The 26,129-nt window shown below is 55.8% G+C and overlaps 1 protein-coding gene across 1 annotated transcript in view; it reads left to right on the plus strand.

Annotated features, from left to right (window-relative positions):
* EPPK1 (epiplakin 1) overlaps nucleotides 1-24,631 on the plus strand; it is a 42,511-nt gene extending 17,880 nt beyond the window's left edge. The window contains exons 2-13 of the mRNA XM_052786826.1: nucleotides 167-250; nucleotides 3,598-3,965; nucleotides 8,088-8,310; nucleotides 8,558-8,798; nucleotides 9,222-9,345; nucleotides 10,046-10,215; nucleotides 10,455-10,678; nucleotides 11,816-11,923; nucleotides 12,113-12,294; nucleotides 17,690-18,094; nucleotides 20,859-20,924; nucleotides 21,531-24,631. Coding sequence (XP_052642786.1) covers nucleotides 167-250; nucleotides 3,598-3,965; nucleotides 8,088-8,310; nucleotides 8,558-8,798; nucleotides 9,222-9,345; nucleotides 10,046-10,215; nucleotides 10,455-10,678; nucleotides 11,816-11,923; nucleotides 12,113-12,294; nucleotides 17,690-18,094; nucleotides 20,859-20,924; nucleotides 21,531-24,506 — 5,171 coding nt within the window. The 3' untranslated portion in view covers nucleotides 24,507-24,631. The remainder of the gene's footprint in view (nucleotides 1-166; nucleotides 251-3,597; nucleotides 3,966-8,087; nucleotides 8,311-8,557; nucleotides 8,799-9,221; nucleotides 9,346-10,045; nucleotides 10,216-10,454; nucleotides 10,679-11,815; nucleotides 11,924-12,112; nucleotides 12,295-17,689; nucleotides 18,095-20,858; nucleotides 20,925-21,530) is intronic.
* The last annotated feature ends 1,498 nt before the right edge of the window (nucleotides 24,632-26,129 follow it).

Genomic DNA, 26,129 nt, shown 5'->3' on the forward strand with positions numbered 1-26,129 from the left:
TTCTTTTTTTAAATCATATTTTTTTAAATTCTAATTTCATGCTGGAAATTTCCTTATTGTTCTCTTTCCCTTTCAATAACCTACGCACATCAGGTATCGCTTTTAAATGTCTTCCCTGAGCGCTGTGGTATAGCGTATTAAGCCTTTGTCTTCTGTAATCTTTCAGGAACGCTGGAGTCAGCCTGGGTTATCTCCGTTCCTTTTGGTGAAATATGTTGTCCTCATTTTCGTCCTGCACATTTGAATGGAAGTATGTCTTTTATGGCATATGAGTTGTAGTGAGAGTGGTATTTTTATTCTCCTTCTGGTTGGTTTTCTTATGCATAAAGAACATTTGTATTGGCTTTGTGTGGCAAGGTTTTGGTAGCGGGGGTGGGTTACAGGGGTGGCTTCTGTAAGAAGCTGCTGGAAGCTTCCCCTGTGTTCGAGAGAGCCCATACCAGCCGGCTCTAAGACGGACCCGCCGCCGGCCAAGGCCGAGCTAATCAGCGATAGTGGTAACGCCTCTGTGATAACATTTTTAAGAAGGAAAAAAAAGTTGGGACGGTGGTATTCGGCAGCCGGAGAGAGGAGTGAGAACATGTAAGAGAAACAACCCTGCGGACACCAAGGTCAGTGCAGAAGGAGGGGGAGGAGATGCTCCAGGTGCCGGAGCAGAGATTCCCCTGCAGCCCGTGGTGAAGACCATGGTGAGGCAGGCTGTCCCCCTGCAGCCCATGGAGGTCCACGGTGGAGCAGATATCCACCTGCAGCCCGTGGAGGACCCCACGCCGGAGCAGGTGGGTTCCCGAAGGAGGCTGTGACCCCATGGGAACCCCGCGCTGGAGCAGGCTCCTGGCAGGACCTGTGGATCTGTGGAGAGAGGAGCCCACGGAGCAGGTTTTCTGGCAGGACTTGTGACCCCGTGGGGGGCCCACGCTGGAGCAGTCTGTGCCTGAAGGACTGCACACCATGGAAAGGACCCATGCTGGAGCAGTTCGTGAAGAACTGCAGCCCGTGGGAAGGACCCACGTTGGAGAAGTTTGTGGAGGACTGTCTCCTGTGGGAGGGACCCCACGCTGGAGCAGGGGAAGAGTGTGAGGAGTCCTGCCCGAGGAGGAGGGAGCGGCAGAGGCAATGTGCGATGAACTGATCGTAACCCCCATTCCCCGTCCCCCTGCACCGCTGGAGGGGAGGAGGTAGAGAATTTGGGAGTGAAGTTGTGCCCGGGAAGAAGGGAGGGGTGGAGGGAAGGTGTTCTGAGATTTGGTTTTATTTCTCATTACCCTACTCCGGTTGATTTGTAATAAATCAAGTTAATTTTCCCCAAACTGAGTCTGTTTTGCCTGTGACGGTAATTGGTGAGTGATCTCTCCTGTCCTTATCTCGACCCACAAGCTCTTTGTTATATTTTCTCTCCCCTGTCCAGCTGAGAAGGAGGGGGAGTGATAGAACGGCTCTGGTGGGCACCTGGCGTCCAGCCAGGGTTAACCCATCACAACATTTTTTTCCTAGCAGATTTGCAGGCCATTATTAGAGTTGCAGGTTTTCAAATCTGAATTTTACATGGAGACCAGATTTCCAGGTAGGCACTATGTCAGGCTGGTGTTAGGTGTTTACTGCATTGGGGTATATTACCTGCATTTGCTCTTAATGCCTCAGCCTGTCTAGCTTTTCTGGGGGTGTCTGGACTACATACACTCTCAGCTTAGAGTGGTCTGGTCTCTCAATTCACTCACATGCTTGCTTTTCCTCCCTCTAATTCCCCAGCTCTCCATGGAGCCTCTATAGAGAGCTGTGCTGTGGGAATCCATGCGGGAGCTGAGAGCCCATAGTGTACATTGCCGTGCCATATTTCTAGTCTATCTATCCACGGTCAGGGGAGCCAGCAGCGGAGCATCCATTCCCTCTAGCTGGGGCCTCTGCTCATTTCTCAGCTCCTTTTGCCATCCTGTGTCCTGAGCTGACTCAGCCCATGTGCCACACTCCTGGAGAGGAGGTAGCCCCAGAGCCACTCTGCCGTAGAGTAGAATAATTCTACTACTGTTTAATAGGAGGAAACTTACTCTCCTTAAACGCATTACCTTAGGCTATTTGCCTTAATTAACCCAGTAGTGTCCTGGAAAATGGAATTTTTGCCACAGCTTTTACAGCTGATGATAGCTGTAAACAAGCATAGATTAGTCGTGGAACTCCTTACCATAACCTGCTGTGTAGCCTGGAGATTTGCATGGGCCCAAAAAGTGGTGGGACAAATTAATAGGAGGGAAGTCCACTGAGGGCTGTTAAATGCAAAGACACGCTTCTGTCTCAGGAGGTCCCTCAGTCACAGGTTGCTAGAAGATGGAAGACAGGGTCAGGGAGGTGTCGGTACGGACTTGCACTGCTAGTACATACTTAGTGTAGACTCTGATAGACTCCACAGAGCTGGCCACAGCATAGTGGAGACACGGCCCTCTGCTCTGGGCTGGTATAACTGTGACTGTCCTACCACCATCTGCATTATGAACATGGGGAAGCACCAGAAATGCCACAGTTTACTCAAAGTGCCAGAGCATAACGGGGAAGTTTTACAGCTCTCAGGCCTCACTGCACTCTGTACTGGGGTTAGTTCAGCTTCTTCCCGCACCAACCTGCAGACGCTGTAATGCCATCTCCAGAGGGCCTTGATGATTCAGGCTCCCATGTCAAGCAAGAGGCTTCGTATTCATCTTGCAGACTTCTGTTCTTTCCTCGAAACGGATTAGAAAATGCTTTAGCCAGATGCAGGGTGAATGTCCAAGCCATGTCTTTCACACACTCTAGCCTTGTGCCATCTCGAGATCTTGGAGCCCTGTGTGCTGCTACAGCGTAAGAGGGCTCGCTGCCGGCTGCTGCACGAGAGAAAGCACCTGCCTGGATGGAATCTTGCCCTGTTGCATCACAGCCATTCTTACGTTCCTGCCCATACCCCTTGCCCTCAGACTGTCTTCTCTTATTCAGCCTCTAGTTCCACATCTTTCAACCTCCACCACACTTTTCACCTGATCTCCAAGTATCCCATTTCCCAGCCTTCTTGTCCATTAGCTTGTGCCTTGCTAGCAAAGCCATGGACACCCAGCAATCCCTGTGGAGCAGGATGGATGCCTGCAGCCCTCCAGCTGTGGTTTAGCCCTTCCCCTTTCCAGGGTCTCTTTTCTGGTGATAAGCTCTTTCTGACAGCTGTCCCATGTTCGTACTAAACCTAGCTGCTATAAGGCCATTTCTTGATAGGATCTTTGGTCTTACACACCTAGCCAAAAGCCATTTAACTAAACCTAACTGAAAGCTAGTGGCTTATTTTTTATATATCCACTAGGATATACAAGAGAAAAGGAACCAAGAGGAAACCTCATAGTATTCTGAAGTTCTCAATTTCCCAGCCCTGGGCCAGACTATCATCTGCCAAGGGTAAGCTCCACAAAGCTTGGCTGTTATTACCTCATGGCACTGGATACAGAAAAAGCCAGTCTCACACAGAGATCAGGAATGGGAGGAGGACTGCACAGGATGAAAAGCACGCTCTAAGGAAAGGAAGACAGGGTAGGGTCTCACGAAGCTTGGCTGCCGTCCCCACTGTGCTGCTCCGGACCTCCCAAGGACTGCGCGGGGAGCAGCTCACAGCTCTCCTCGGCAGGTTACTGGCAGGCGGCACTGAAGAGTCATCCTGCGGCTGGAGCAGCCTTCCTGGGCAGCATGTTAGCCTGGCCCTGGAGTGGAGGCTACGGCGCAGGTGCAGAAGCAGCCTGGTTAAAGACAGTCAGTTCATCCCCGGGCGGGGGATCAGGGACCTCCGTGGCCATATGGAGCATCACGGCTCACTTCAGGAGTCGTGTTGGACAGCCACGCACTTGAACAGCCAGGAGCTAGCAGTATCTCTGTGGGAAATTCCTGTCCCAGAGCAGGCAATGATGCCTAACAGGAACGTTGTGGTGGTGACGGTCCTCCCTGATGAGGGCACCCAGAGAGTGAGCTGAGGCAAAACAAAATTTGGGGCTTGTGACCCGGAGTCGCATTGTGACTCACCTGCAGGGCAGAGGTCTCTGGAAAGGCTCATAATAAGTGCTGGGGAAGAGACGGTGACCCTGGGCCCCACACAGAAAAAGATGGAGGAAAGAGGTTCTGGCATTAAAATGTACGCTTCAGGCAGGAAGGTGAAAACCAGGCCCTCTATGACAGCATTCCCTGAAACGGTCCAGGTACCACGTGGAGGTCAGATAGTAAAGCAAAGACATGAATTTATAAAATGGGGCTGAGAAGCTGAAAAGATGTTGTCATAAAAGTTTTGCATCTCCAAGCAAAGGAGAGGCCAAACTCGCACCATTCAGATGTGGTGAAAACCAGCATGAAGAAAAGGAAAAGGGAAGCACAGTTTGAAGCAGCAGAATCTTGTCTAAACACAATACAGAAAAAAGTAGAGAACCAGGATAAATATAATATATAGGGCTGAGGAACCGGAATGCCTCATCTTCAATGAAACACTGGCATGCCATGGGCTTCTTGGGAGGAGGCTCACCAGGACACTGTGATGCCAAAGTATAAAAATGCACAGGAGCGGCAGAGGAGGGTGTGCTGGTGGCAGCGTGGGGCTGTTATCAGCGAGCTTAGAGGTGGGTCAAAGTCACAAATACACCAACAGAGAACCCTGGACCGAAATCCCAGCTCCAGGGAGCAGGACGAGAGGAAGGCAAGCAGACAGACTTAAAGGGCAGTGGCTATCTGTGCAGAGACTGAGCTAGGTAGATAGTGTCTTCTGCGGTCAGGAGGAAGGGCAGATCCTGAGCAGGGACATAAAAACATAAATGACGTGGGCAAGGCAAGCAGGGAACTAATATTTGCTATTTTCCCTAAGAACTAGGTTGTGGGGAAACGGCAGGAAAGATTTCTGCACACAGCAGATAGTTAAACTGTGGCAGTTGCTGCTGGGATGTCATGGAGGCAAAAGCTGCAAAGGCTCAAAGGAAAGAAAAGACAAGAAAAAGTGAGCCGCCTTCTCAGAGAGGGAGTCACCAGCAGGGCCCAGAGGGACCCATGCTGAGAGCTGGGCTGTTTAACACGTGCAGACTCGGTCTGGGAAATGTTGTGAACAGTGAAGGAGCAGATGGTATTAAATTATTCAGCTTAGTAAAGAAAAGTGCCAGCTGCAAAAACTGCAGGAAGACCAAGCAACACAGAGTGACTGGAGTAAAAATAGCAGATTACATTCAAGGTAGGTAAAAAGGCACACAAGGGGAGAAGCAATCCTAGTGTCCACATACCCAGCTCTGAGCTGTTGCTGGTCAGCAGCAAGAATTGTAACACATTATTGGATGCGTGCTCGGCAGCAGTCAGAATAAATCAAATATTAGGATTAGGCAGGGAACATGCCCGTGCCAGGATGACACACACAAGCTGTGTCCATCCAAAGGCACCACATAATACCCCAAGAGGAGACTGGGCTCCTTGGTGGGGCTGCAACTAGGATCTCAGCAGTGGCCCAGCTTTGGTGGTCAGCGGAGCTTTGGTGGCGTAAGGTGGTGCAGAAAGAGAGCACCTGCTCCTTTTAGGGTATCTAGTCAAAGGAGCCATCAACAAGAACATACAGGGGTAAACCTGATCAATAAATGATACAGGAGGCGGTGATTCTGTTGAGATGATAAGGAAATGAAAGGAGGCAAATGCAGAGACATAAAACCTGACCAATTAGTGTTAACGAAGACAATAACCAGAAACAAACCTGGTCAGTGGCACTAATTGATGGGCTATCAAGAAACTGCAGGTACACCAGGACTTTGCAGCTGGTATGGATGTAACCCTGAGGGTCTCAGCATCAGCAGCTGGAGGGGCCTCAGCTCTCTGGATCTGGGGAGGGTCCCACAGATTGTGTCCCGAAAACCAGCTACTGAGGGGGACTGGTGTGAGTGGGTGTCCCCGTGCTGGTGGCTGGAGCGGGACCATGGGTCACACAGCCTGTGTGCCTGGTACTGGCTGGTGGGGGGGTGGTGAGCATCTTCCCCAGTCCTGGTGTGGTGGTGGTGGGGGTCCTCACCAGCAAGCTTCAAGCTGTGCCAGACCATGAGGACCCATGGGCGAGAGGTGCCAGGCGGACAGAGGGTCTATGCTGGTACTCGGGGGATCTGCAAGCGTGCCTGTGCTTGTGAACCCAGAGAGAGTCATGTCTGTGTCTGAACTAGTGACCCCCTGCCTCTGCCAGCCCCAGAGGAGGAGGGGACGTGGCTGCCTGTGCTTGTGCGTGAAGTAGGTCCTGTGTGTGGGTGCTACTGATGGCAGTGTCTTGTCTGTGGCAGTGTCTGACCAGCCGTGTCAGTGTCCTCTGTGTGTCTCTGCAGGAGCGTGTCTTTGGGATACATGTGCAGCTTTGCTGCTGGTTGAACCTCCAAATGAGAGGACAGCAGCCATGTCTCAGCCTGTGCAGAGACCCTGGCTGGGCTCCAGCAGCTGGGCAGGACCATACTGGGTGGTACTGGTCTGTACTGGGCAGTACTGCGCTCCAGTGGCCAGGCTGGAGGTGATGGCTGCTCCAGTCATCCTGTAGCAGGCACGATCCTGCTCTGCAAACAGGGGTTCTAAGCAGATGCTCAGTGGCTGGTGGGGAGTTGGCAGGATGGTGCAGGGACACTGCCAGGGCTGGTGCTGGCAGCGATGCTTTTTGCACAGCAGTCCTGGCTCTGCTCTTGCTTGTTCTGGGAGTTGCTGCTGGTGCCTTTGGGTCCACTGGAGAGTGTAGCTGGCAAGGACATAGCCGGAGTCATAGCTGTTGTCATGACAGTGCCCAGTATCTCTGCTGAGGGCTTCTTGAAGACCCAGCAGCGGTGTTCTTAATGCATTGCAGGACACGCTCCTGCACGGACTGGTGCTAATCCCCTTGGTGCAACGGAGGCCTCAGCCCAGAGCTCCAGAGGGTGGATGCTGCCATCAAGGTCTGGGACTGCCGAGAGTGCCTGGGGCATCTGAGCAGGCTGTGCACCATCAGGGAAAATGAGGAGATTTACAGGGTCTTCACAGAGATGGAAGTGGATCTGGGATGCTGCAGAGAGACTGACAAGATTTGTCCAACCCTCAGACTATTAGCTCTTGCTTCCCTTTCATGTAGGCACCAATGATACTGCCAGCAGTGACCTGGAGGATATCAACAGTGGCTACAGAGCACTCTGGGAGCAAGGACTTTGCATTTCCCTTTGCTCAGCTTCAGAAAGCAACCGCATGCAGTTGAACAAAGGGAAATCCCGAGTCCTGCCCCTGGGGAGGAACAGCCCCAGGAACCGGTGACGGGGGACTGGCCTGCTGGAAGGCAGTTTTGCAGAAAAAGACTTGGCCATCCCGGTGGACAAGACGCTAAACATGAGCCAGCAATGCATTCCTGCAGCAGAGAAGGCCGCCAGCTCTCCTGGGCTGCATTAGGCAAAGTATTGCCAGCAGGTCAAGGGAGGTGATCCTTCCCCTCTACTCGGCACTGGTGAGACCACACCTGGAGTACTGGGTCCAGTTCTGAGCTCCCCAGGACAAGACAGATATGGACATACTGGAGGCAGTCCAGCAAATGGTCAGAAAGATGTTGAAGGGACTGGAGCTTCTCTGCTATGAGGAAAGGCTGAGAGCTGGGACTGTTCATCCTGGTGAAGAGAAGGCTTAGGGGGATCTCATCAACATATATAAAACCCTGAAGGGAGGGAGTAAAGAAAATGGAGGCAGGCTCTTGTCGGTGGTGTGCAGTGACAGGACAAGAGGCAAGACAGGACTGCAGGTTCCCTCTGAATATCGGGAAACACTTTTTTTACTGTGAAGGTGGCCAAACATTGGCAGAGTTGCCCAAAGAGATTGCAGCATCTCTATCCTTGGTAATACTCAAAACCCAGCTGGACATAGTCCTGAGCAACCTCAGCCTGGTTGTGGCTGACCCTGCTTTGAGCAGAGGGGTGGGATCTCCATAGGTCCCTTCCCTCCCCTTGGAGGTGATCAACACTGACTGAACACAGCCCTGAGCAGAGATCTGTTTGGACCTGCTCTGAGTTAGACCAGACAGCCTCTGAACGTCACTTCCAACTTAAATTATTCTATGATCCTGATTTTCTGTTGGGGTTTTTTTTAAGAGTAGAATGGACTGTGTGGCCCCAGCAGCTCCAGCCCCTACACCTCACCTGCCCATCACTGAGGTCCATGCCTTCCAGCCCAAGCATGGCAGCACTCTTGTCACTCCAGGACATGCCACAGCCTCATCTGGCTGTCTTCTCCTCCACCTGTGGACCAGTATGGCCCTGGTCACCATGCTGAACCAGTACCTTGCAAAGGACACTCCAGGAACATGCCCAGGCAGTAATTAACACTTATGGTGGATAATTAGACACCAAAGCTGTTAAGATGACCATCACACCCACCTTCCTGCCACATCCCACTTCAGGCTGGAGGGCCCAAAATGTTTTATTTGCGACCATGATGGAAGGTGGGTGGCCTTTCCTGGGAGGCCAGCTCCCACTGGCCTTTTTTCAGCCACCTGTTCAAAGCCTCTCCTCCCTTTTTGTCCATTTTACTCTTCCTGGAAACCTGACTTCTTCTACGACAGCAAACAGGAATAGCCGGTGTCAGGACCCCAGGCGGCCGGCCGCATTGCTGGGCGTAACATCCGACTACGTTGGCAGCAGCACGGTACCCCCGTGGCTGCCGCCTGCCCTGGACTGGGAGAGCTGCGCTGTGCCGTGGTCCAGCACACCACGCGCCCAGGGCATGGCCGCAGACACGCAGGAACCGTGCACGAGCTACATGGGGCTCTGGTGGCACCAGGAGCTGGCCCCTGGGACCGAAGGGTGCTGAGCTGTGGCCTCCAGGACACCAAAGCACTTGCGAGCAGCCAGGTATGCCTGTCCCCTGCCTGCCTCCGAAGCCCGTGTAACTTGCCCTCTGTGGCATGCTGCCTCCTGCCCTGCCTTCCTCCTCACCTTCCGTCCTGGTCCTTGCAGTCCTCTCCCCCTGAGCTCTCAGCTGCCCTCTCGCCCGCCGTCTCACGCGTGGTCAGGTCTCCAGTCCTGCAGCATGCACCTCCCCACACGCTGACCTATTGGCCACCACCATCGGGGTCCTGGCGCCAGCCCAGGGCTGCACGATTGCTGCACAGCTTTGTGCCTCCTGGAGCTGTCCTCCTCTTGGCCAGGGCAGATCCAGGGATCCTACCCGCTCAGCCATTCGGCTGCCTCCCAAGCCCCTCTGAGCTGCCCCCAACACCATTACAGGGTGAACCATGGCCTCTTCTGGTGTCACAGCCCCCTGCATGCTCCCTGGCCCCTGCGCGTGGGGACTGCCTCCATGCCAGGACTTTTCTGGCTCTTGACACCCACCTTGCAGGACAAGAACCGTGTGAGTCAGCTGGGAGCCATCCTGCCTGGCCAGGAGCCAGGAGCCATCCCGTGCCAGCATCCCAGCACCTCTCGCCCATTAGGGCACAGAGGGTCCTGCGTGGGACCAGCCTTCCCCACCCAGCTCAGCCACATGCTTGCCGGTGCTGGACCACCCTTGTTTGGCTGGTCCTGGCCACAGCACCGACTGACAGCTCCCTGTCCCCTGCAGTGAGGGTTTGTAGCCCTGATCACCTACGTGGAAGCTGCCCACACTGACCCCATGCCACGGTCTGTGGGGGCTGTGCTCACCCCCTTCCACCCTCCCCAAGTTCGCAGCTCTTGCACCTTCACTGGCCAAAGCCAAAAAAACATCGAGCAGCCCTGGGGCTGTTCTGTAACCTCAGTATACGCAACCCAACCAACAGCCCCGACAGTGCCCCATGGCACATTCAAAGATCAGCTGCTGGCAAAGCTGAAAGGGGTAAACATGAGAAGTGAAGGCTCTGCTGACGGCGTAGATGGGTAGAGACCCACCTCCCTCCCTGCCCGCAGCCAAAAGCGGACCTGCTGGGGAAGCCCTGGGCACCTTCTGATGGAGGGGTGCAGTCAGATCACCCCGTGCCCCGGCTCTCCACGGCACAGCAAGCCCCATGTCCCAGAGCACCTCCTGGATTTCCAGGGTCCTGGCAGAGGGACATCTGCTTTTGCTTTGTGCGCAGCCATGGTGGGCGCGTTTCGGGAGTGCTCGGCCGAGCACCGTGAACTGCAGCAATCAGCACGGCGGCTGCAAATCCCCGGAGGCCTGTGTCTGGTCTGGCAGCAGTGGCCGTGTGCGTGTTGCTGTCTTCCCGAAGGTGTTGGTGGGCAGGCATCCCGCTGTGCCGCACAGGTGGTGGTAGGCTGAGCAGGAGGGGGCACGTACGGGCTCAGCCAGCCCAGAGCCAGAGCAGTCATGGTACGGGGGGCCCATTCATCAAGCAATGATTTCTGGAGCAAGATTTTTCCCTCGCTGCTCTCAGCAGGCTGTTCTGCCAGTGACCACCATCCATCATCTGTGTCGGATGAGCAGGAGGGGAGGACAGATGCTTGACTCTCAGAGAAGGGCAGCAGAGCTGTGTTTTCTGCCAGCTGGGAGATGGACCGAAGGGCAGACCCCACCAGCTACATTCAGTTCTGCACATCCCAACGGTGCCCCGAGGTCAGCTCTGCGGACATCCTGACGGCCGAGGGTCTGCTTTGCATGGGCTGCGGTGTGTCGAGGGGCCTCGTGGGCCCCGCTGAAGCAGGAGCTGCACGAGCAGAGAGCTGTGCCTGTGCCATCTCCCGATGTGCCCTCGGGGGAAGACGGGAGTGTGGGTGCGGGGACCTGGGCCAGTTCATAAGGATGCATCCTTCCCCTTGCTGTGCCCGGGAGCTGCAGGGGGAAACTCTTCTGCCGGGAAGCTGGGAAACCAAACAATAAGCAGGTTCCCTGGAAAGGGTGGCAGGAAGCAGTTGCAGACGTCATACATCCCTGGCACCATCCCAGCACCCCGGCTTATCTTCCTCCCTGCCCCTGCCGCGGGCCAGGTGGCCTGAAGCACCAGCAAAAGTCTTGCCGATCCCCGTTTCCCAGGAATCACGTGTCAGGGTAGAAGATGCTTGAGAGTTTCTCTCCCACAGAGAGCAGAGTTATGCAATCATGTATCTCCAAGCCAGAATAAAATTGGGTTTTTGTCTTTTCTGTTTGTCCATATTTGCCTGCCTGTGCCCATCCCTTGAGTGCTGGGCTTGGCTGGTTCATTGCGGCTTTTGAAGGAGGACATTTTTGTTATTCTTTCCTTCAAAAGTGCATTGTGTTGCATTTCATTTCTCAGGGCAGCTGAGTGAGAGCAGGCAGAGCAGGCGTGACAGCGTGAGGTACCTGCAGTCAAGGTGAAGTTCCCCTTGGGGCCAACACCGCTGGCTCACACAGCTCTGCAGGTCCTGAGCCAGCTCCACACCTGCCAGGAGCACCCACACAGCACACGGGCAGCTCCACGCCTCAGAACACCTCTGCCGCCGGGAATCCCAGTGCACGAGCTCCACACCGTGGGTCACATCAGGCACAGGGGCACTGGGTGCTGCTGATTTTCTCTGGTTAATGTTGTCCCCTGCTGTGTGCAGGGGCTGCCCATGCATGGATGTCCCTGGAGGGCTGCCGGAGCACAGGGGCTGCCCTCTCCACGTCAGGCATGAGGCTATTGCCTGCTGCATGCATCACCCTCCGCACTGATCCCTGAACCGCTCAGCACCGGCAGCCATACATCCAGCGGTTCAGCTGCGTGACTGCAGGGACCGACGCTGCTGGGACCGGCTGGAAGGCAGTGGTGTCAGCACCCGAGGTCTGGCAGAGGAGGCTTCCCAAATCAAATGCTGAAGTAAAACAACATTCCCCAAACACCCCACTGCTGAAGCATCCTTGAGAAAGCCATCTCCCAGCTCTCTGATGTGGTTCATGGCTGCTTCAGCCAAGGACACCTACACCTTCCGGCAGGTGAGGCTGAGCCACCCGGCTGCAGATACCCGAGCCCAGGCGTCTCCATGCCAGGCTTCCCGGGAAGCTGCAGGACCAGCTGGTGAGTCACTGAGCACAGCAGAGGACCGGGGCATCCCATGGGTCTGCATCCCGGCTTTGGTCTCCCGAGAGCTGTAGTGAGGGGCAGTTAGAGAGGTGGAGGCAGCGTATACTTGCGTTTCAGACACCCCCTGGTTTTCCTTTAACTCTTTTTAGCGTAAAGGCCATCTGCCCTTTTAATACCCGACAGCTTTGAGGCCAGACAGATACAGCTGTCTGCAGCTGGGTGGCAGCCCCGGCAACCCAGTGCCACATGTACAGATCCTGACACGACACAAACTCTCCCCAGACCGTGATGCTGTCCCCTCCCTGCCTTCTGCTGAGCGCGTGACGTGCAGTCACTCGAAGACCCCGCAGAGCCCACCGTGCGCGGTGAGTGCCGCAGCAGCTGACTCGGGGTTCCGCAGGCAGCGTAGCTCCGGCTGCTCGGGGGAGACCCCAGCTGAACCAGCTGCTGCACTTCTGCTGCTCCCAGCCTCTCCCGCGGCTGACTCGCGTACGTGCCAACCACATCCCCTGCATCTGACCCAAGGGGAAGGGCGGCAGCCGGTTGTCAAGTCACTAAATGAGGAGGTGATGCCTCCAGAGATCCCCTACCAGAGCTCACAGTGTGGCGCGGCCAGAAACGCTGGCTGGACGATGGGTCTGTGAGGTGTAAGTGGCAGCGCTGTGAAGTCCCAGGAGGTCCGTACTGCTGGTCAGGCTGTCTGGGAAGGGGGAAGCCAGGGCAATTGCAGGTCAGTTAACTCCCCAGGCCTGACACCAAGTGATAAGTCAAGGTTCCTCCTCGAGACACCCTGAGTGCAGTTTCATTTGTGTTCTCACAAATATCCAGCTCCTGGCACTTCAAGGAAAGAGAAATGTGAGGTCATTGTGTTTTGGCTTGTAAACCAAAATAGGAACTGTTGCCCAATTCAAAAACCTCTGATCATATTCAAATCACAAGAGGTACAGTGTCAGCTTACAGTGGCAAATCAGCTGTCTTCCAGAGAAAGAAGGTAAAATGGGTAAACAATGGGCATTGCTCAGCAAGGACACCGGTTTCCTAATTACTCGCAGGTATTCCACCAGCACTCTCACAGACTGTGCAGCTAAAGCAAGCACACAGTGTGCACGCCACTAAGACAGTCCATGCCATCTGCCTGCCAAGGGACTTGGAGCAGCAAGGCTGGGGGTGACCTGAAAGGTCTCCTCTCCAGGACCTCTGCACCAGGACTTGGTGCAGACTGGGAGCAGGCCTAAGGATCAGCTTCCCCAAGGGACGGACAACTGACATGCCATCTTCCTTACGCTGTTCTTCTGTTTCCAAGTTTGCAGGTCATTTCCAGTTTTGCAGTTGGGACTCCATGGTCAAGAACAAGCCCCTTGTTTGCTTGTGAGGCCTCGTGGTCAGCAGTACTTGGCTGCAACTGCTAATGCCAAGTGTCGGAGTTGGGCTGGTGCCTTCCAGTGCCAGGAGAATGGGGAATGGGGCCCATGACATCAGTGTCACTGGCTGTGGTGGGTTGACCCTGGCTGGATGCCAGGTGCCCACAAAAGCCGCTCTATGACTCCCCCTCCTCAACTGGACAGGGGAGAGAAAATATAATGAAAGGCTCGTGGGTTGATACGGACAGGGAGAGATCACTCACCAATTACCATCATGGGCAAAACAGACTCAACTTGGGGAAAATGAATTTAATTTATTACGAATCAAATCAGAGTAGGATAATGAGAAAATAAAAATTAAATCTTAAAACACCTTCCCCCCACCCCTCCCTTCTTACCGGGCTTAACTTAACTCCCAATTTTCTCTACCTCCTCCCTCCCAGCGGCACAGCGGGACGAGGAAAGGGGGTTGCAGTCATTTCACCACACGTTGTCTCTGCCGCTCCTTCCTCCTCAGGGGGAGGACTCCTCACTCTGCCCCTGCTCCAGCGTGGGGTGCCTCCCATGGGAGACAGTCCTCCATGAACTGCTCCAGCATGGGTCCCTTCCATGGGCTGCAGTCCTTCAGGCACAGCCTGCTCCAGCGTGGGTCCTCCACGGGGTCACAAGTCCTGCCAGCAAACCTGCTCCAGTGTGGGCTCCTCTCTCCACAGGGCCACAGGTCCTGCCAGGAGCCTGCTCCAGCGTGGGCTTCCCACGGGGTCACAGCCTCCTTCAGGCACCCACCTGCTCCAGCGTGGTGTCCTCCATGGGCTGCAGGTGGATATCTGCTCCACCGTGGACCTCCATGGGCTGCAGGGGGACAGCCTGCCTCACCATGGTCTTCACCATGGGCTGCAGGGGAAACTCTGCTCCAGCACCTGGAGCACCTCCTCCCCCTCCTTCTTCACTGACCTGGGTGTCTGCAGGGTTGTTTCTTGCACATATTCTCACTCCTCTCTTCTGGCTTCTGTGCAGCAGCAGCAGGTTTTTTCCCGCTTCTTAAATATGTTATCCCAGAGGCGCTGCCACTGTCACTGACGGGCTCAGTCTTGGCCAGCAGTGGGTCCGTCTTGGAGCCGGCTGGCACTGGCTCTGTTGGACATGGGGGAAGCTTCTAGCAGCTTCTTACAGAAGTCAGCCACACAGCCCCCCTGCTACCAAAACCTTGCCATGCAAACCTGGTACACCAGGTAAGATGCTGGTGATGCTCCCAGGTGGCAGAGAGAGAGACAGGAGCCCTCCTTTAAGTCTCAAGCCTAACGATGAGCCCCAGGAGCAGGGGGAAGGGATGGAGGCAGGTCTGGAGGCAGCGTAGTCACACACACCCAGGGACCAGCTGCGCAACACTCCAGCTAGGCTCTGCCTAGCTGGGCAGGGTCTAGTGTCCCTCTGCCTTTAACACACCAGTGCACGGCGGCCTTGGGATGGAGCTGAGAGGATTTCAGCCTAAGCCACAGAGACAAAGACAAGGGCCAGGAGGAGATGCACATCTTGTGTGTCTGACAGCAGGTGGCCAAAGCAGTGAGTAAGCTAGATGGGACCAAGGTCCGGCATGCAGCACACATGCAATCCTGTCCAGGAGGACCAGGGTTTCAGCTCTGCAGCATAGGGATTGGATTTATGAAGCTGAGACGCTCAGTGCAGTCTCTGCCACACTCCCTTTCCCTGGGGAAGGTGTGCAGGTGCTGGAGTCACCCACGGGACACAGAAACGGGCACCTGCCTGGAGATGCACTTGTGGGCACCCTTCTCCTTCATCAGCCCTTCTTGGCAGGGTTGCAGAGGAGCAGGTGAGCCCCAGGACTGTGGAGGGCCAGCTTGTCCTGTGCCAGCGGGTGCAGCCCCCTTGGTGGCTCCAGGAGCTGGCAGGCACAGAGGCTCAGGCACAGGGCTCACCTGCAGCATTGTCCGAATCCCCTGGGGAAATACCTCTTGGATACAGTATTGGATATAGAAGACCTCAGCTCACTTAATCCATCTCCAAAAAGCCTTTGACAGTGCCTTAGAGAAGATAGGGAAAGAACTAAGCTGCTTCAGGGTCAAAAAGAAAAGGGTTTGTCACATCCCAGAAACAGGCTAAGAGCTAGGGAGGGAAGTCTAGGATTAAATACTCAGTCCTTGTCAGGGAAGAGGGAGCCCTGTGCAGGAGGAGATGACGTTCAGGGCTGATTTACTGCAGGTGATGTTTGTGTGCAGCTTGGGTCACCCAGCTGCCCCGGGCAGCCAAGGGAGAGCAGGTCCATGTGGCTGGCGGTTGCTTTGCGGACACATCCTACGGCAGACATGCAAGTGGTCAGAGGAGTCATGCTCTGGGCTCTGGCGAGCATCCTGATGTGCTCTCCACGGCTATAAAGGGACCTGGGCTCCAGCTCAGCTGGAGGCATCCACTGTGGGGAGATAAATCACAGCCTCTGTTTTGACAAATACAAAGTAATGCACCTTCAAGGGAAGCCACCAACTAACAGCACGTCAGAGGTGTCTAAATGAGCTGGGCTGGCTCCAGATAGTGGTCCAGTGTCACTGGTACAGCTCGGAGGAGCGTCCTGCTTGGCCATGGTCAGTGCTGTGCCATGCCTTAGGAGCGTGGGGGGACCAATGCAAAGCAAATCAACACTGCCTTGCGGGTGCTCATCTGGCCAGGCCTGCACGCAGGGTCTGTGCTGCACAGAGCAGGCTGCTGAGAGAAGAGAGAGATGGGATCCTCCTGCCTGGCCCAGGCCAGGTACCATTTGCACCCCCCTGCGCTCTGCTCCTGCCAAGGATGCAGCCCAGAACGAAGCTTTTGCGGTAGCCCAGCCGGAATAGCCAAACCTACAGTGAAGTGCAATTAGTGAAGTTGCAATTATGTTGCAATTATGAAGTGCAAATATAAGGCAGGCTGAAAATAGGTGTCAGGCAAGGAAGGACTTCTGAGGACGGAGCAGAGACAACAGAAACAGGTCCTGTGTTCACTTTCACCCCTGTGAACAGAGGGACCTCCTGCCCAGGTGTGTTCCCCATAGCCAAACCGACCTTAGTGAGTCAGAGGGAAAATGTCTCTGTGTGCTGATCATCCAGTCTGGCAAGCACCTACGCAGGCAGGAATGTGCACCCAAAGCAGGACACCCAGGGAAGGAAGGGCAGGGGCAGGCAGCACCTCCCCTGCACAGGGGCACCGAGTCATGCACACCCACACAGGGCCCGAGCCACACACACCCGTGTATGTGCAGCTGCACATGCAGGCTCCCCCAAGCATATGTACCGTCTCTCCCTTGCACATACACTGTCACATGTGCACACACTCGCATGAAGTCGCCCACGCGCAGAGTCACACAAGAGCGTGTACACTCACGCGCACACGCCGAGGCACAGACGCACGTGCAGGTTGATGGGAGCTCATACGCAGTCACAAATGCACTCAGCCACAGACACAGTCAACACCCAAGCACATACACAGCTACACAAATGGCTGCACACCAGAACAATCCAACCAAAACCACCCTTGTTCTGGAAGCGGGCGCCAGGCAAGCCCGTTCACCAGAGCTGTGGCTGCAGTCTGATGGGATGTGGCCCATCCTACGCCGACACAGAAACGGACCCAAACATGGGACTGAGCTTCAGCCCCGCTCAGCCTGAAGCTGGCCAGAGCCATGAGCCTGCCTCTGCCAGCTGGTCAGCTGGTGCAAGCCCTCTGCAAGCAAGTGGTTGACCGTGTGCCCCAAGCTCCTGGGCAGACACTGGCCACAGCATGGGGCTGGCCCTCCCCGCTCACCAGGAGCGTGAGAGGTTTCCATCCTGGGGCTGCTTCAGCTGGAGGCACTGACAACCCACTCCATGCAACTGCAAACAACGCCAGCAGCCACCACAGCTCTGGTGCCAGGCATGGCCACCGTGAGGGACAGGCTCGGTCTCTGTCCCGGCTGGGCAGCAGGGACAGCTGCAGGAGGGGGGCTGCAGCTCCCCAGCCAAGGGACTCAGCCAGAGCAACGGCAGATTGAACAAGCCCAGATCCATGGAGACCTCCATGGCAGCCAGGACCGCGGGCAGGGCAGTCCACAAGCAGTCGTGCTGGGCACCCGTCAGCAGAAGGTGGTGGCGGAGAGTCCAGAAGCCACACCATGCCTCTGCACCCTTCACAGCCATCACTCGCCCAAGGTCTGGTGAAAGACGTGCCCCACGTCTCACACCGGAGCTGGTCACTGTGCCCCGGCCCCTGCCACCCCACCTGGGCTCCTGGGGCTGGGGCTGCCGTGACACTGTGCTGCGGTGGTCGGCTGTCAGTATTTCAGCTGTGCTCCTGTATTTCAGCACAGGGCAGGGCCACCGTGTCATCCCTAGGGGCAGGGAAGGGAAGGATTTAAATTGGGAGCTTGCCTCAGCTGCTCATCCTGGCTGAGAGGCGGCGGGAGGAGGAGGACCAGAGCCTGCTGAGGAGCCAGCCGCTCTGGATACGTGTCCAGCAGGTAGGACAGAGCCCGTCTGGAGGGGACACCGGGGCCACCACACAGCCCCGCTTCGGCATGGCACCCTCCGTGCAGATACCAGGGGCCTGCAAGGGATGTGGGGACCTTGCCTCTACCCCAAAACCTAGTGTTCAGAGGGCAGCTGCTGAGGCCCAGGGGACTGGTGAGCAGGAGGTCTCCAGGCAGGACTCGGTCTTTTCCAAGAAGGGACAAAGTGACAGAGTGGCACCAGGGCTGGATGGAGCTGCTGCTCCATACGATGCGCTTTGTGTCCTCAACACTCCAGCTGAGCAGATCAGGACATTGGGATACGAGAAGGAAGCAACCAGAGCTATGGGACCTGCCTGAGCCTGCAGGCACCCGAGGCAGCAGGCTGCCGATTTGTGCGGTGGGTCTCGGCTGGGAGCCCGGCAGCAGGAGGCTGTGAGGAGAGAGCCAGGCTGGGGGGGGCTGACGTGGTTTCACTCCCTGGGGCGCAGGCAGGGCTTGGGACCACGGCACTGCCGGGCCACCCCTGCTCACTCCGGCTGGAAAACCGCTTCCACTGGGGCTTCTTGGGCTGGGCTGCAGCGACAGCTTGAAAGGACAGCCAGCTCCTGCCCCGGGAGCTGCGTGTACAGCCAAGCCCCGGCATCAGGAGGTCTGATTAGAGACCAGCTAATGATAGCTTGCAGTTGGGCAACGTCTTTCCAGTATAGGGTGTTTACACGACATCCATGTCCTACATAGGTGTCGCCTGCTCCAGGGCGTGACCACAGCACTCCGCTTTGTCCGGGACCCAGCACCACCCGAGCAGGCAGCACAACCAGCCCATCACCTCCTGGGAGGTTTCAGCTGCATCAGTGGAGGCAGGCAGGGGAAAGCAGCGAAGCTGCTCTCTAGGGCTGGAGCCACAAGGTTGGACAAGAGCTGCTGGCTGTAGACAAGAGCCTGAAGCCATGGGCAGGGTCCCCAAAGAGGCAGGGGTTGGTCTGTGACTGCTGGGAAAAACCTCTCCCCCATCGTGATCCATCTACAGCAGCATCAATCCAATATTTAAATGGGTGAAAAGCCATGACTCAGAAACTTTTAGACCAGTTAGGTAAACAGTTGGAGAATTAAGCTGTGACCCTGATAATGAGTTAAACATATCATTAACGTCAGTCACTGTAGTTTATGGGAGATGGGTGTTCCCAAGGAAATGTTTTGGGTTTCGTTTTTGCTGTTTTTACAAGTCTGTGGCCTCATCACCACGCAATGTTGTAGATGCTGAAAGTTTACAGGGCTTCCAGAACAGACCGGGTGACAGCATGCGAGACATCCCTCAAGGATTACTACACAGACCCAAAATGCATCCAGCTCATGAAATCCACTGAGCTGAAAATAGTCAGAGGTTGACATAGAAACCAGGGAAATATTACACACCTTGCCCCATTCTTCATCCTTCCCCTGTTGTCCACTTAAGGCTCAAGATGGAAACAAGACTCTGGACTACACAGACCCTTGGCCTGACTCTGCATGGCTGTTCTGATGTCTGCTCGAGAGCACAGCTGCCTTCCTCTGAAACACTTCAGGCAGTGCAACTGGCATCTTGGTTTACGGTGCTGCATTTTTATGGGTGAGGGGGCGAGGGTACCCGCTGGATTGACTGTGACTGGTCACACTAATTGCAAGGTGCATGCCTGAATGGGAGAGACCACTGCAAGCAGCCACTTACAGCAGGCTCCCTGAGGTACCTGCTCTTAGTCCCTCACTACTGTCTAATCTTTATTTTTATATATTTATATATATCTGTAATTTTATCTACCATTTTACCTACATAACAATTAGCTAATAACAAAGACTGACCATTCATGACCGCCCGCAGCACAGGAGCTAGAAGCTCCCAGTGAAAATACTTTCCCTGCAAAGTGTGATTAAATCACAGGCCTTGTTGCCACAGGATGTTATAGAGGCTGATGCCAGACCTGGACTCGCAGACATGATCACACAAGTCTGTGGAGGACAGCCTGCGGTGGCTACAGACTGTGGTCCAGAGCAAGCCTGACGCAGGATGTCCGGAGGGCTGTGTGCCAGAGGGCTTAGCCAGAGCATCTCTCTCTACCATCCTGTTCCTAGAGCAGCTTCCCTAAATATCTGGAGAGAGCACCTTGACCCCGCTGCAGAGAGAGCACTCAGTCAGACAAACCCTCCCATGGACTCTGCCCTTGTCCCCAATTGCTGGAACTGGTTAGAATGGTCCCCAGGATGGTGTCTGGCACCAGCCGACTAGCCGTCCCACAGACAATGCCCATGCACAGTTCAGAAGTCAGCATGGGTCAGGAGCGGTGCCAGCACACCTGCAGCTATAGACCCCACTTTTGGAGGACAGGAGAGTGTAACAGGATGGGGGCTGGGGGCTCTGCCAACCCAGTGGCCTTTGAACAATCAGAGACCAAGGCACATCCCAACTGCAGCAGAAACACAGCCTGAGAGAAGGTCTCTTGCCAGCTCATACCCACTGCTGCACGTGGATTTTACCAGCCACTCATCTGTTGCTAAGACCATTTCCACGTCCTGTGTCATGCCAGGGTGGTGTGGGATCACACAGCAAGAAGAAAGATCTCCACGGACAGCCATGAGCCAGGCTGTGCCTGCCACCCTGCTCGGTGCTGGCAGTGTCCCACCACGCTCGCAGCCAGCCCGTGACCAGCACGAAGCCAGGCAGCGTGGTCTAAGTGGACAAGAGCAGAAGATGACTTGCAGCACTAGCCAGCACCTCTCTGCAGCTGGATAGTCGCTGGTGGCACTCATATCAGGAAGTCACTGCTGTTTCTTGGCACAACCTGAGCTTGTCAAATGACCCCCAGGCAAATCTGCCAGCCCCAGGGCAGCACAGGAGCCAGTACTGAGGGAACAGGGAGGTGAGCAGTGGCCATGATTCCCGCTGGCACCCTGTGGCATCAGCCCAAAAGCGAGCAGTGGTTGTGTCAGCCAGGAACAGAAGAGGAAAGTCATAGAGGCCACAGGTTTGAGGCAGCGTCAGGCTCTGGGAGAGCAGGCAGCTCCCTGGGGGCCCAGAGTGGGGCCAAGTTATCCATGCTGCTGATATAACGCTTCTTTGCAGAGTGCATATCTCTCACTCTGTGACATGGCCCTCAAACCTCTCCGCCTGCCAGGACCTGAGGTGCTGGTCAGCTCCGCTTCCCTCGCCTGCTCCCCTTCACGGCACTATCCGTTTTCCTGCCCTGAGTGCGGGAGCTCTTTGGCGTAGGCATCGAGCCTTCTGGTCATGAGAGTGCTGCATCTCTGTGCCATCTGGTCATGAGAGTGCTGCATCTCTGCGCCTTCTGGTCATGAGAGTGCTGCACCTCTGCGCCTTCTGGTCGTGAGAGTGCTGCATCTCTGCGCCTTCTGGTCATGAGAGTGCTGCATCTCTGCGCCAAGCCTACCAGCTGCACAGAGATGTGTAGAGCCCACCACTGCAGCTGGGAGGTGCACAGCATGCCAAACAGGCAAACACACTGGCCGGGCTGTCACTGCTGCTTCCAGAGAGCTCTCATCTGCTGTTTGAGAGGCAGCTGGGCAAGGGGTACTCTTGGCCCCGAGACTGCTGCTGAGAGAGGAGGATGGCAGCAAAGCCCCAGGCCCCACTCCCGGCTTCTCTCTGGGCTCCTGCTACCACATCCAGGGAGATGGCTTTCTTCACACATGCCATGAAAACTGCATAAGAATATATGTGTCTTTTACCAAGATGTTTCTTTCTCTCTCCTCAGACAAACACAGTGCCCCACAGTAGCAGGACTGTTCCCCAGAGACAATGCAGAAGATGAGTGGACCCCCTCAGAACAACAAGTCAAGCAACATGGGAAGTAACCTGATTGCAGGTGGACACAAAGAGATGGGTGGGGGTGGAAGTAACTTCATAGCTGGAGTCTTCATCCAGGCTATGAATAAGAAGATAAGTATCTATGATGCCATGATGAGGGGGCTCCTGACACCAGGTACGGCCCTGGTGCTGCTGGAGGCACAGGCTGCTTCAGGGTTCCTCACCGACCCTGTGAGGAACGAGAAACTATCGGTGAAAGAGGCACTGACGGCAGGACTCGTAGGCAGAGATTTTTATGAGAAGCTGCTGTCGGCAGAGGGAGCCGTGACAGGGTACACAGAGCCGTACACAGGACACAAGATCTCTCTCTTCCAGGCCATGAAGAAAGAGTTCATCGTCAAGGAGCACGCTATCCGCCTGCTGGAGGCCCAGATCGCCACCGGTGGCATCATCGACCCCGTCAACAGCCACCGCCTCCCCGTGGAGGTGGCCTACCAGCGCGGCTACTTTGACCAGGAGATGTGCCAGTTTCTTTCTAACCCCAAGAATCAAACGAGAAGTTGCTTCGACCCCAACACACATGAAAACCTCACTTATACACAGCTCCTCCGCCGCTGCGTACCTGACCCAGACACAGGGCTCCTTATGCTCCATGTGATGGACAAGGGCTCCGTGCTCTACCAGCTGAACAAGGACGCCCGGAAAGCCCTGCAGGCCGCCCGCACCACCGTGAACGTGGGGCTCTTCCAGGGCCAGAGCGTCACCATCTGGGAGCTCCTCTTCTCCCGCTACGTCCCTGATCACCAGAGAGAGGAGCTGCTGAAGAAATACAAGGCAGGGATGGTCACCATCCCGGAGATGATCACCATCCTCACCACCATCATCACCAAGGCAGAAATGGAAAACGGGGATCTGAGCTCATCCACAGTTATACCCAACAACGAGGTGGAAGCATCACAACCAGTTCAGGATATACACTCCCAGGAGCAACAGTTGAGAAAGTCCTTAAAGTCTGCAACCATCTATGTCACTGCTGGTGAGTTCCAGGGGCAAAACATTTCCTTGTTGGATCTGCTTTTTTCCAAATACATCCCTCAAGGGAAGCGGCAGGAGCTGCTGGAGCTGTACAGAGCAGGGATACTGACCACAGAGCAGGTGGCTACTGTGGTCACCACCATCATAAACAGAACAGAAGCTGCAAATGCCGTGCTCATGGCAAATGCCAGAAGTCCACACAAGGCAATGACAAGGGCAGAGGAAAATGGAGATGATTTTTCAACCCAAGATGCACAACTAGATAACATCTTGAAGTCTACCACCATTGATGTGCCAGCTGGTGAGTTGCAGGGCAGGCAGGTCTCTGTGTGGGACCTGCTCTTCTCTGACTACATCCCTGAGGAGAAAAGACAGGAGCTTCTGGAGCTGTACCGTGAAAGGGTATTAACTCTGGAGCAGATGATAACTGTTGTCACCACTGTCATCAAGAAAAAAGAATCTACAAGCAGGAAATTCCTAACTGCAGTCAAGACTGCTGACAAGGACACTGTGTCAGAAGCAGGAGAGAAGGATGACGACTCACCCAAAGAAGAACCATGGGAAACAGCCTTGAAAACCACAGCCGTCGACATGGAGGTTGGGGAGTTTCAGGGCCACAAGGTCTCTGTGTGGGACCTGCTCCACTCCAAGTATATCCCAGAGGAGAACAGAAAGGAGCTCCTGGAGCTGTACCAGGCAGGAGAGCTAACCCTTGAGCAGGTGAAAACCGTTGTCAGCACTATCGTAACCAAGGCAGAAGCAGCAAGGGCAGAGCAATTGGCAAATGCGAGCAGTCCAAGAGCAGAGTCGACAGTTGCAGAAGCTGAGCACACCTACCTGCAGGAGGACAGGACCTGGGAAGAGACCCTGAAGTCCACCACAGTCGAGATGTCAATGGATGAGTTCCAGGGGAGGCAGGTCTCTGTGTGGGACCTGCTCTTCTCTGACTACATCCCTGAGGAGAAAAGACAGGAGCTCCTGGAACTGTACTGTGCAGGGACACTGGCCTTGGAGCAGATGATAACTGTTGTCACCACTCTCATTAAGAAAAAAGAATCTACAGGCAGGAAATTCCTAACTGCAGTCAAGACTGCTGACAAGGACACTGTGTCAGAAGCAGGAGAGAAGGATGACGACTCACCCAAAGAAGAACCATGGGAAACAGCCTTGAAAACCACAGCCGTCGACATGGAGGTTGGGGAGTTTCAGGGCCACAAGGTCTCTGTGTGGGACCTGCTCCACTCCAAGTATATCCCAGAGGAGAACAGAAAGGAGCTCCTGGAGCTGTACCAGGCAGGAGAGCTAACCCTTGAGCAGGTGAAAACTGTTGTCAGCACTATCGTAACCAAGGCAGAAGCAGCAAGGGCAGAGCAATTGGCAAATGCGAGCAGTCCAAGAGCAGAGTCGACAGTTGCAGAAGCTGAGCACACCTACCTGCAGGAGGACAGGACCTGGGAAGAGACCCTGAAGTCCACCACAGTCGAGATGTCAATGGATGAGTTCCAGGGGAGGCAGGTCTCTGTGTGGGACCTGCTCTTCTCTGACTACATCCCTGAGGAGAAAAGACAGGAGCTCCTGGAGCTGTATCGTGCGGGGACACTCACCATTGAGGAACTGGTCAGCACCACCAGCAGCATTGTGACAGACAGCAAAGAAAGGCATCTTGCAAGCCTTCCCCAGCAGACAGTGGATCTCCTCCAGTCCGAGGGCTCCTACATTACTTTTGGCCAGTTCCAGGAGCAGAGGGTGTCAGTGTGGGAGCTCCTCTCCACCAAGCAAGTCTCCGAGTACAAACGAGAAGCACATCTCGACACTTACGGCACAGGAGGGCTGACCGTGAACAAGATCACCATCACCACCACCGTCATCACAGGCCCACAGCGTAAGAAGAGACACCACCAGGACCACTAGCACCACCCACCCCAGAAGAGGAACGAGCTCTGCCTCCTGGGGCAGGCATGGCCTGGGCACTTGTGAGAGTTCGCTCTCCACATAACTCAATTATGGGCAGGAAAGAGCGGTGACAAACCTGTGTGCGGAACAGTGCGGGTGCATGGTTAAACTCTTTGCTGTCTCAACTACTACTTTGCTGAGATTTCTTTTGCCCAGCGGAGCTTTCCCAGAGGGGTTCTGGGGGAGGGTCCAGGAAGGCTTGTGGCTGCGGCTTTCTGCCGTGCACACACAGGCAGTGACAAAGAACAGGGAAATGTGGAGCCAGCACCCAAGTCAGATGGGTTGGAGACTGCCACGAATGGGAGCAGGCAGAAACCCCAGTGCAGGAGCTGCGGGCAGCACAACTGGCAGCCCCAGAATAGCCACAGAGGGACAGACAACCTCTGCTCAGGATAGCTGGGACCCTGGCCCTGCCGAACAGCAAGCAGCGGGGACAGCACATGTGGCTGTGGTCGCCCATGGGACATTTAGCCCTGACCTGCCCTTTGGCTCTGCTGCTGCAGGCTGGGGTCATGGGGGTCTGCTGGGCTGCCAGAGCTCGCTGCATGTGAGCATTGCAGGGAGAGGGGTGCTGGTGCCAGGGCTCTGACACCTGCAACGGTGAGAGGCTGCTGGGTGTGCGCGCAGGAGCGGCGGTGCTTCCATGGGGCGAGACGATGCTGCACACAGGGCGGGAGTGCTCCCATGTATGGCAGGGAAACCTCAGGTTCCTGTGCGCATGGAAGTCACTGGCTGTCTCGGAGGGAGAAGCACCCACAGGAGCACCCCCACGCTGCTCGGTGCAGTGGGGGGGCCAAGCATGGCTCCCTGCCCATACCCCTGCGTGCACGCGCAGACCCACGTGCGCAGAGGTGTGCGCCACAGAGCCGTGCATGTGTGCGCTGCGGAGCCGTGTGCTGCGGAGCCACGTTCTGCGCCCGTGCACGTGTGCCACACCAGGTGCGTACTGCAGAGCTGTGCACGCGTGTGCCCTGGAGCGTGTGCCCCAGGCTGTGCGCGCCGGTACGGCAGAGCCGTGTGCTGCAGTCAGGCACACGCGTGTGTACAGAGCCACGAGCGGGGCTGGCCGTGCCATGCCGTGGGGAGCCCTGTGCTGTGTGGGGGTGCCGGGGGGGTTGGACAGACACAGGGCACAGCCCGCAGTGTGCGTGTCTGTGTCCCTGTTACCGGGCTCTGTACGTGTGTGTGTGTGTAACACAAGGCTCTCTCTGGCTGTGACACCCCATGTGACACAGCTGCTGTCCTCTGCCGGCATGGTGGGGCCCTCAGGCCGTGGACTTGTGGCCACCCCTTGCCCCTCTCCTGGGCAAAGCTGCCCTTCCACCTCTGGACCCCATCCCACCCAGCTTGGCCATGTCGGTCCCACACTGGCGGGGGCCTGGCCGTCTCGCAGTTCGCCCGCAGCCCTTGGTCAGGGAAATGGCTCTGCCCAGCCGCCCCTTGCACAGCCCGTGCGGACGGGCCGGACCCGCACACCTGCACCGCTCGCTAGCTGCCCCCAGTCCGGGTCCCCCAGCACGGCCCCCCGCAGCTTGGATACCCCTAGTCCAGGCCCCTACAGTGGATCCCCCCAGCCCAGGC

The sequence above is a fragment of the Harpia harpyja genome, chromosome 5 (assembly GCF_026419915.1).
Source record: "Harpia harpyja isolate bHarHar1 chromosome 5, bHarHar1 primary haplotype, whole genome shotgun sequence".
In the NCBI taxonomy this organism is placed as follows: domain Eukaryota; kingdom Metazoa; phylum Chordata; class Aves; order Accipitriformes; family Accipitridae; genus Harpia; species Harpia harpyja.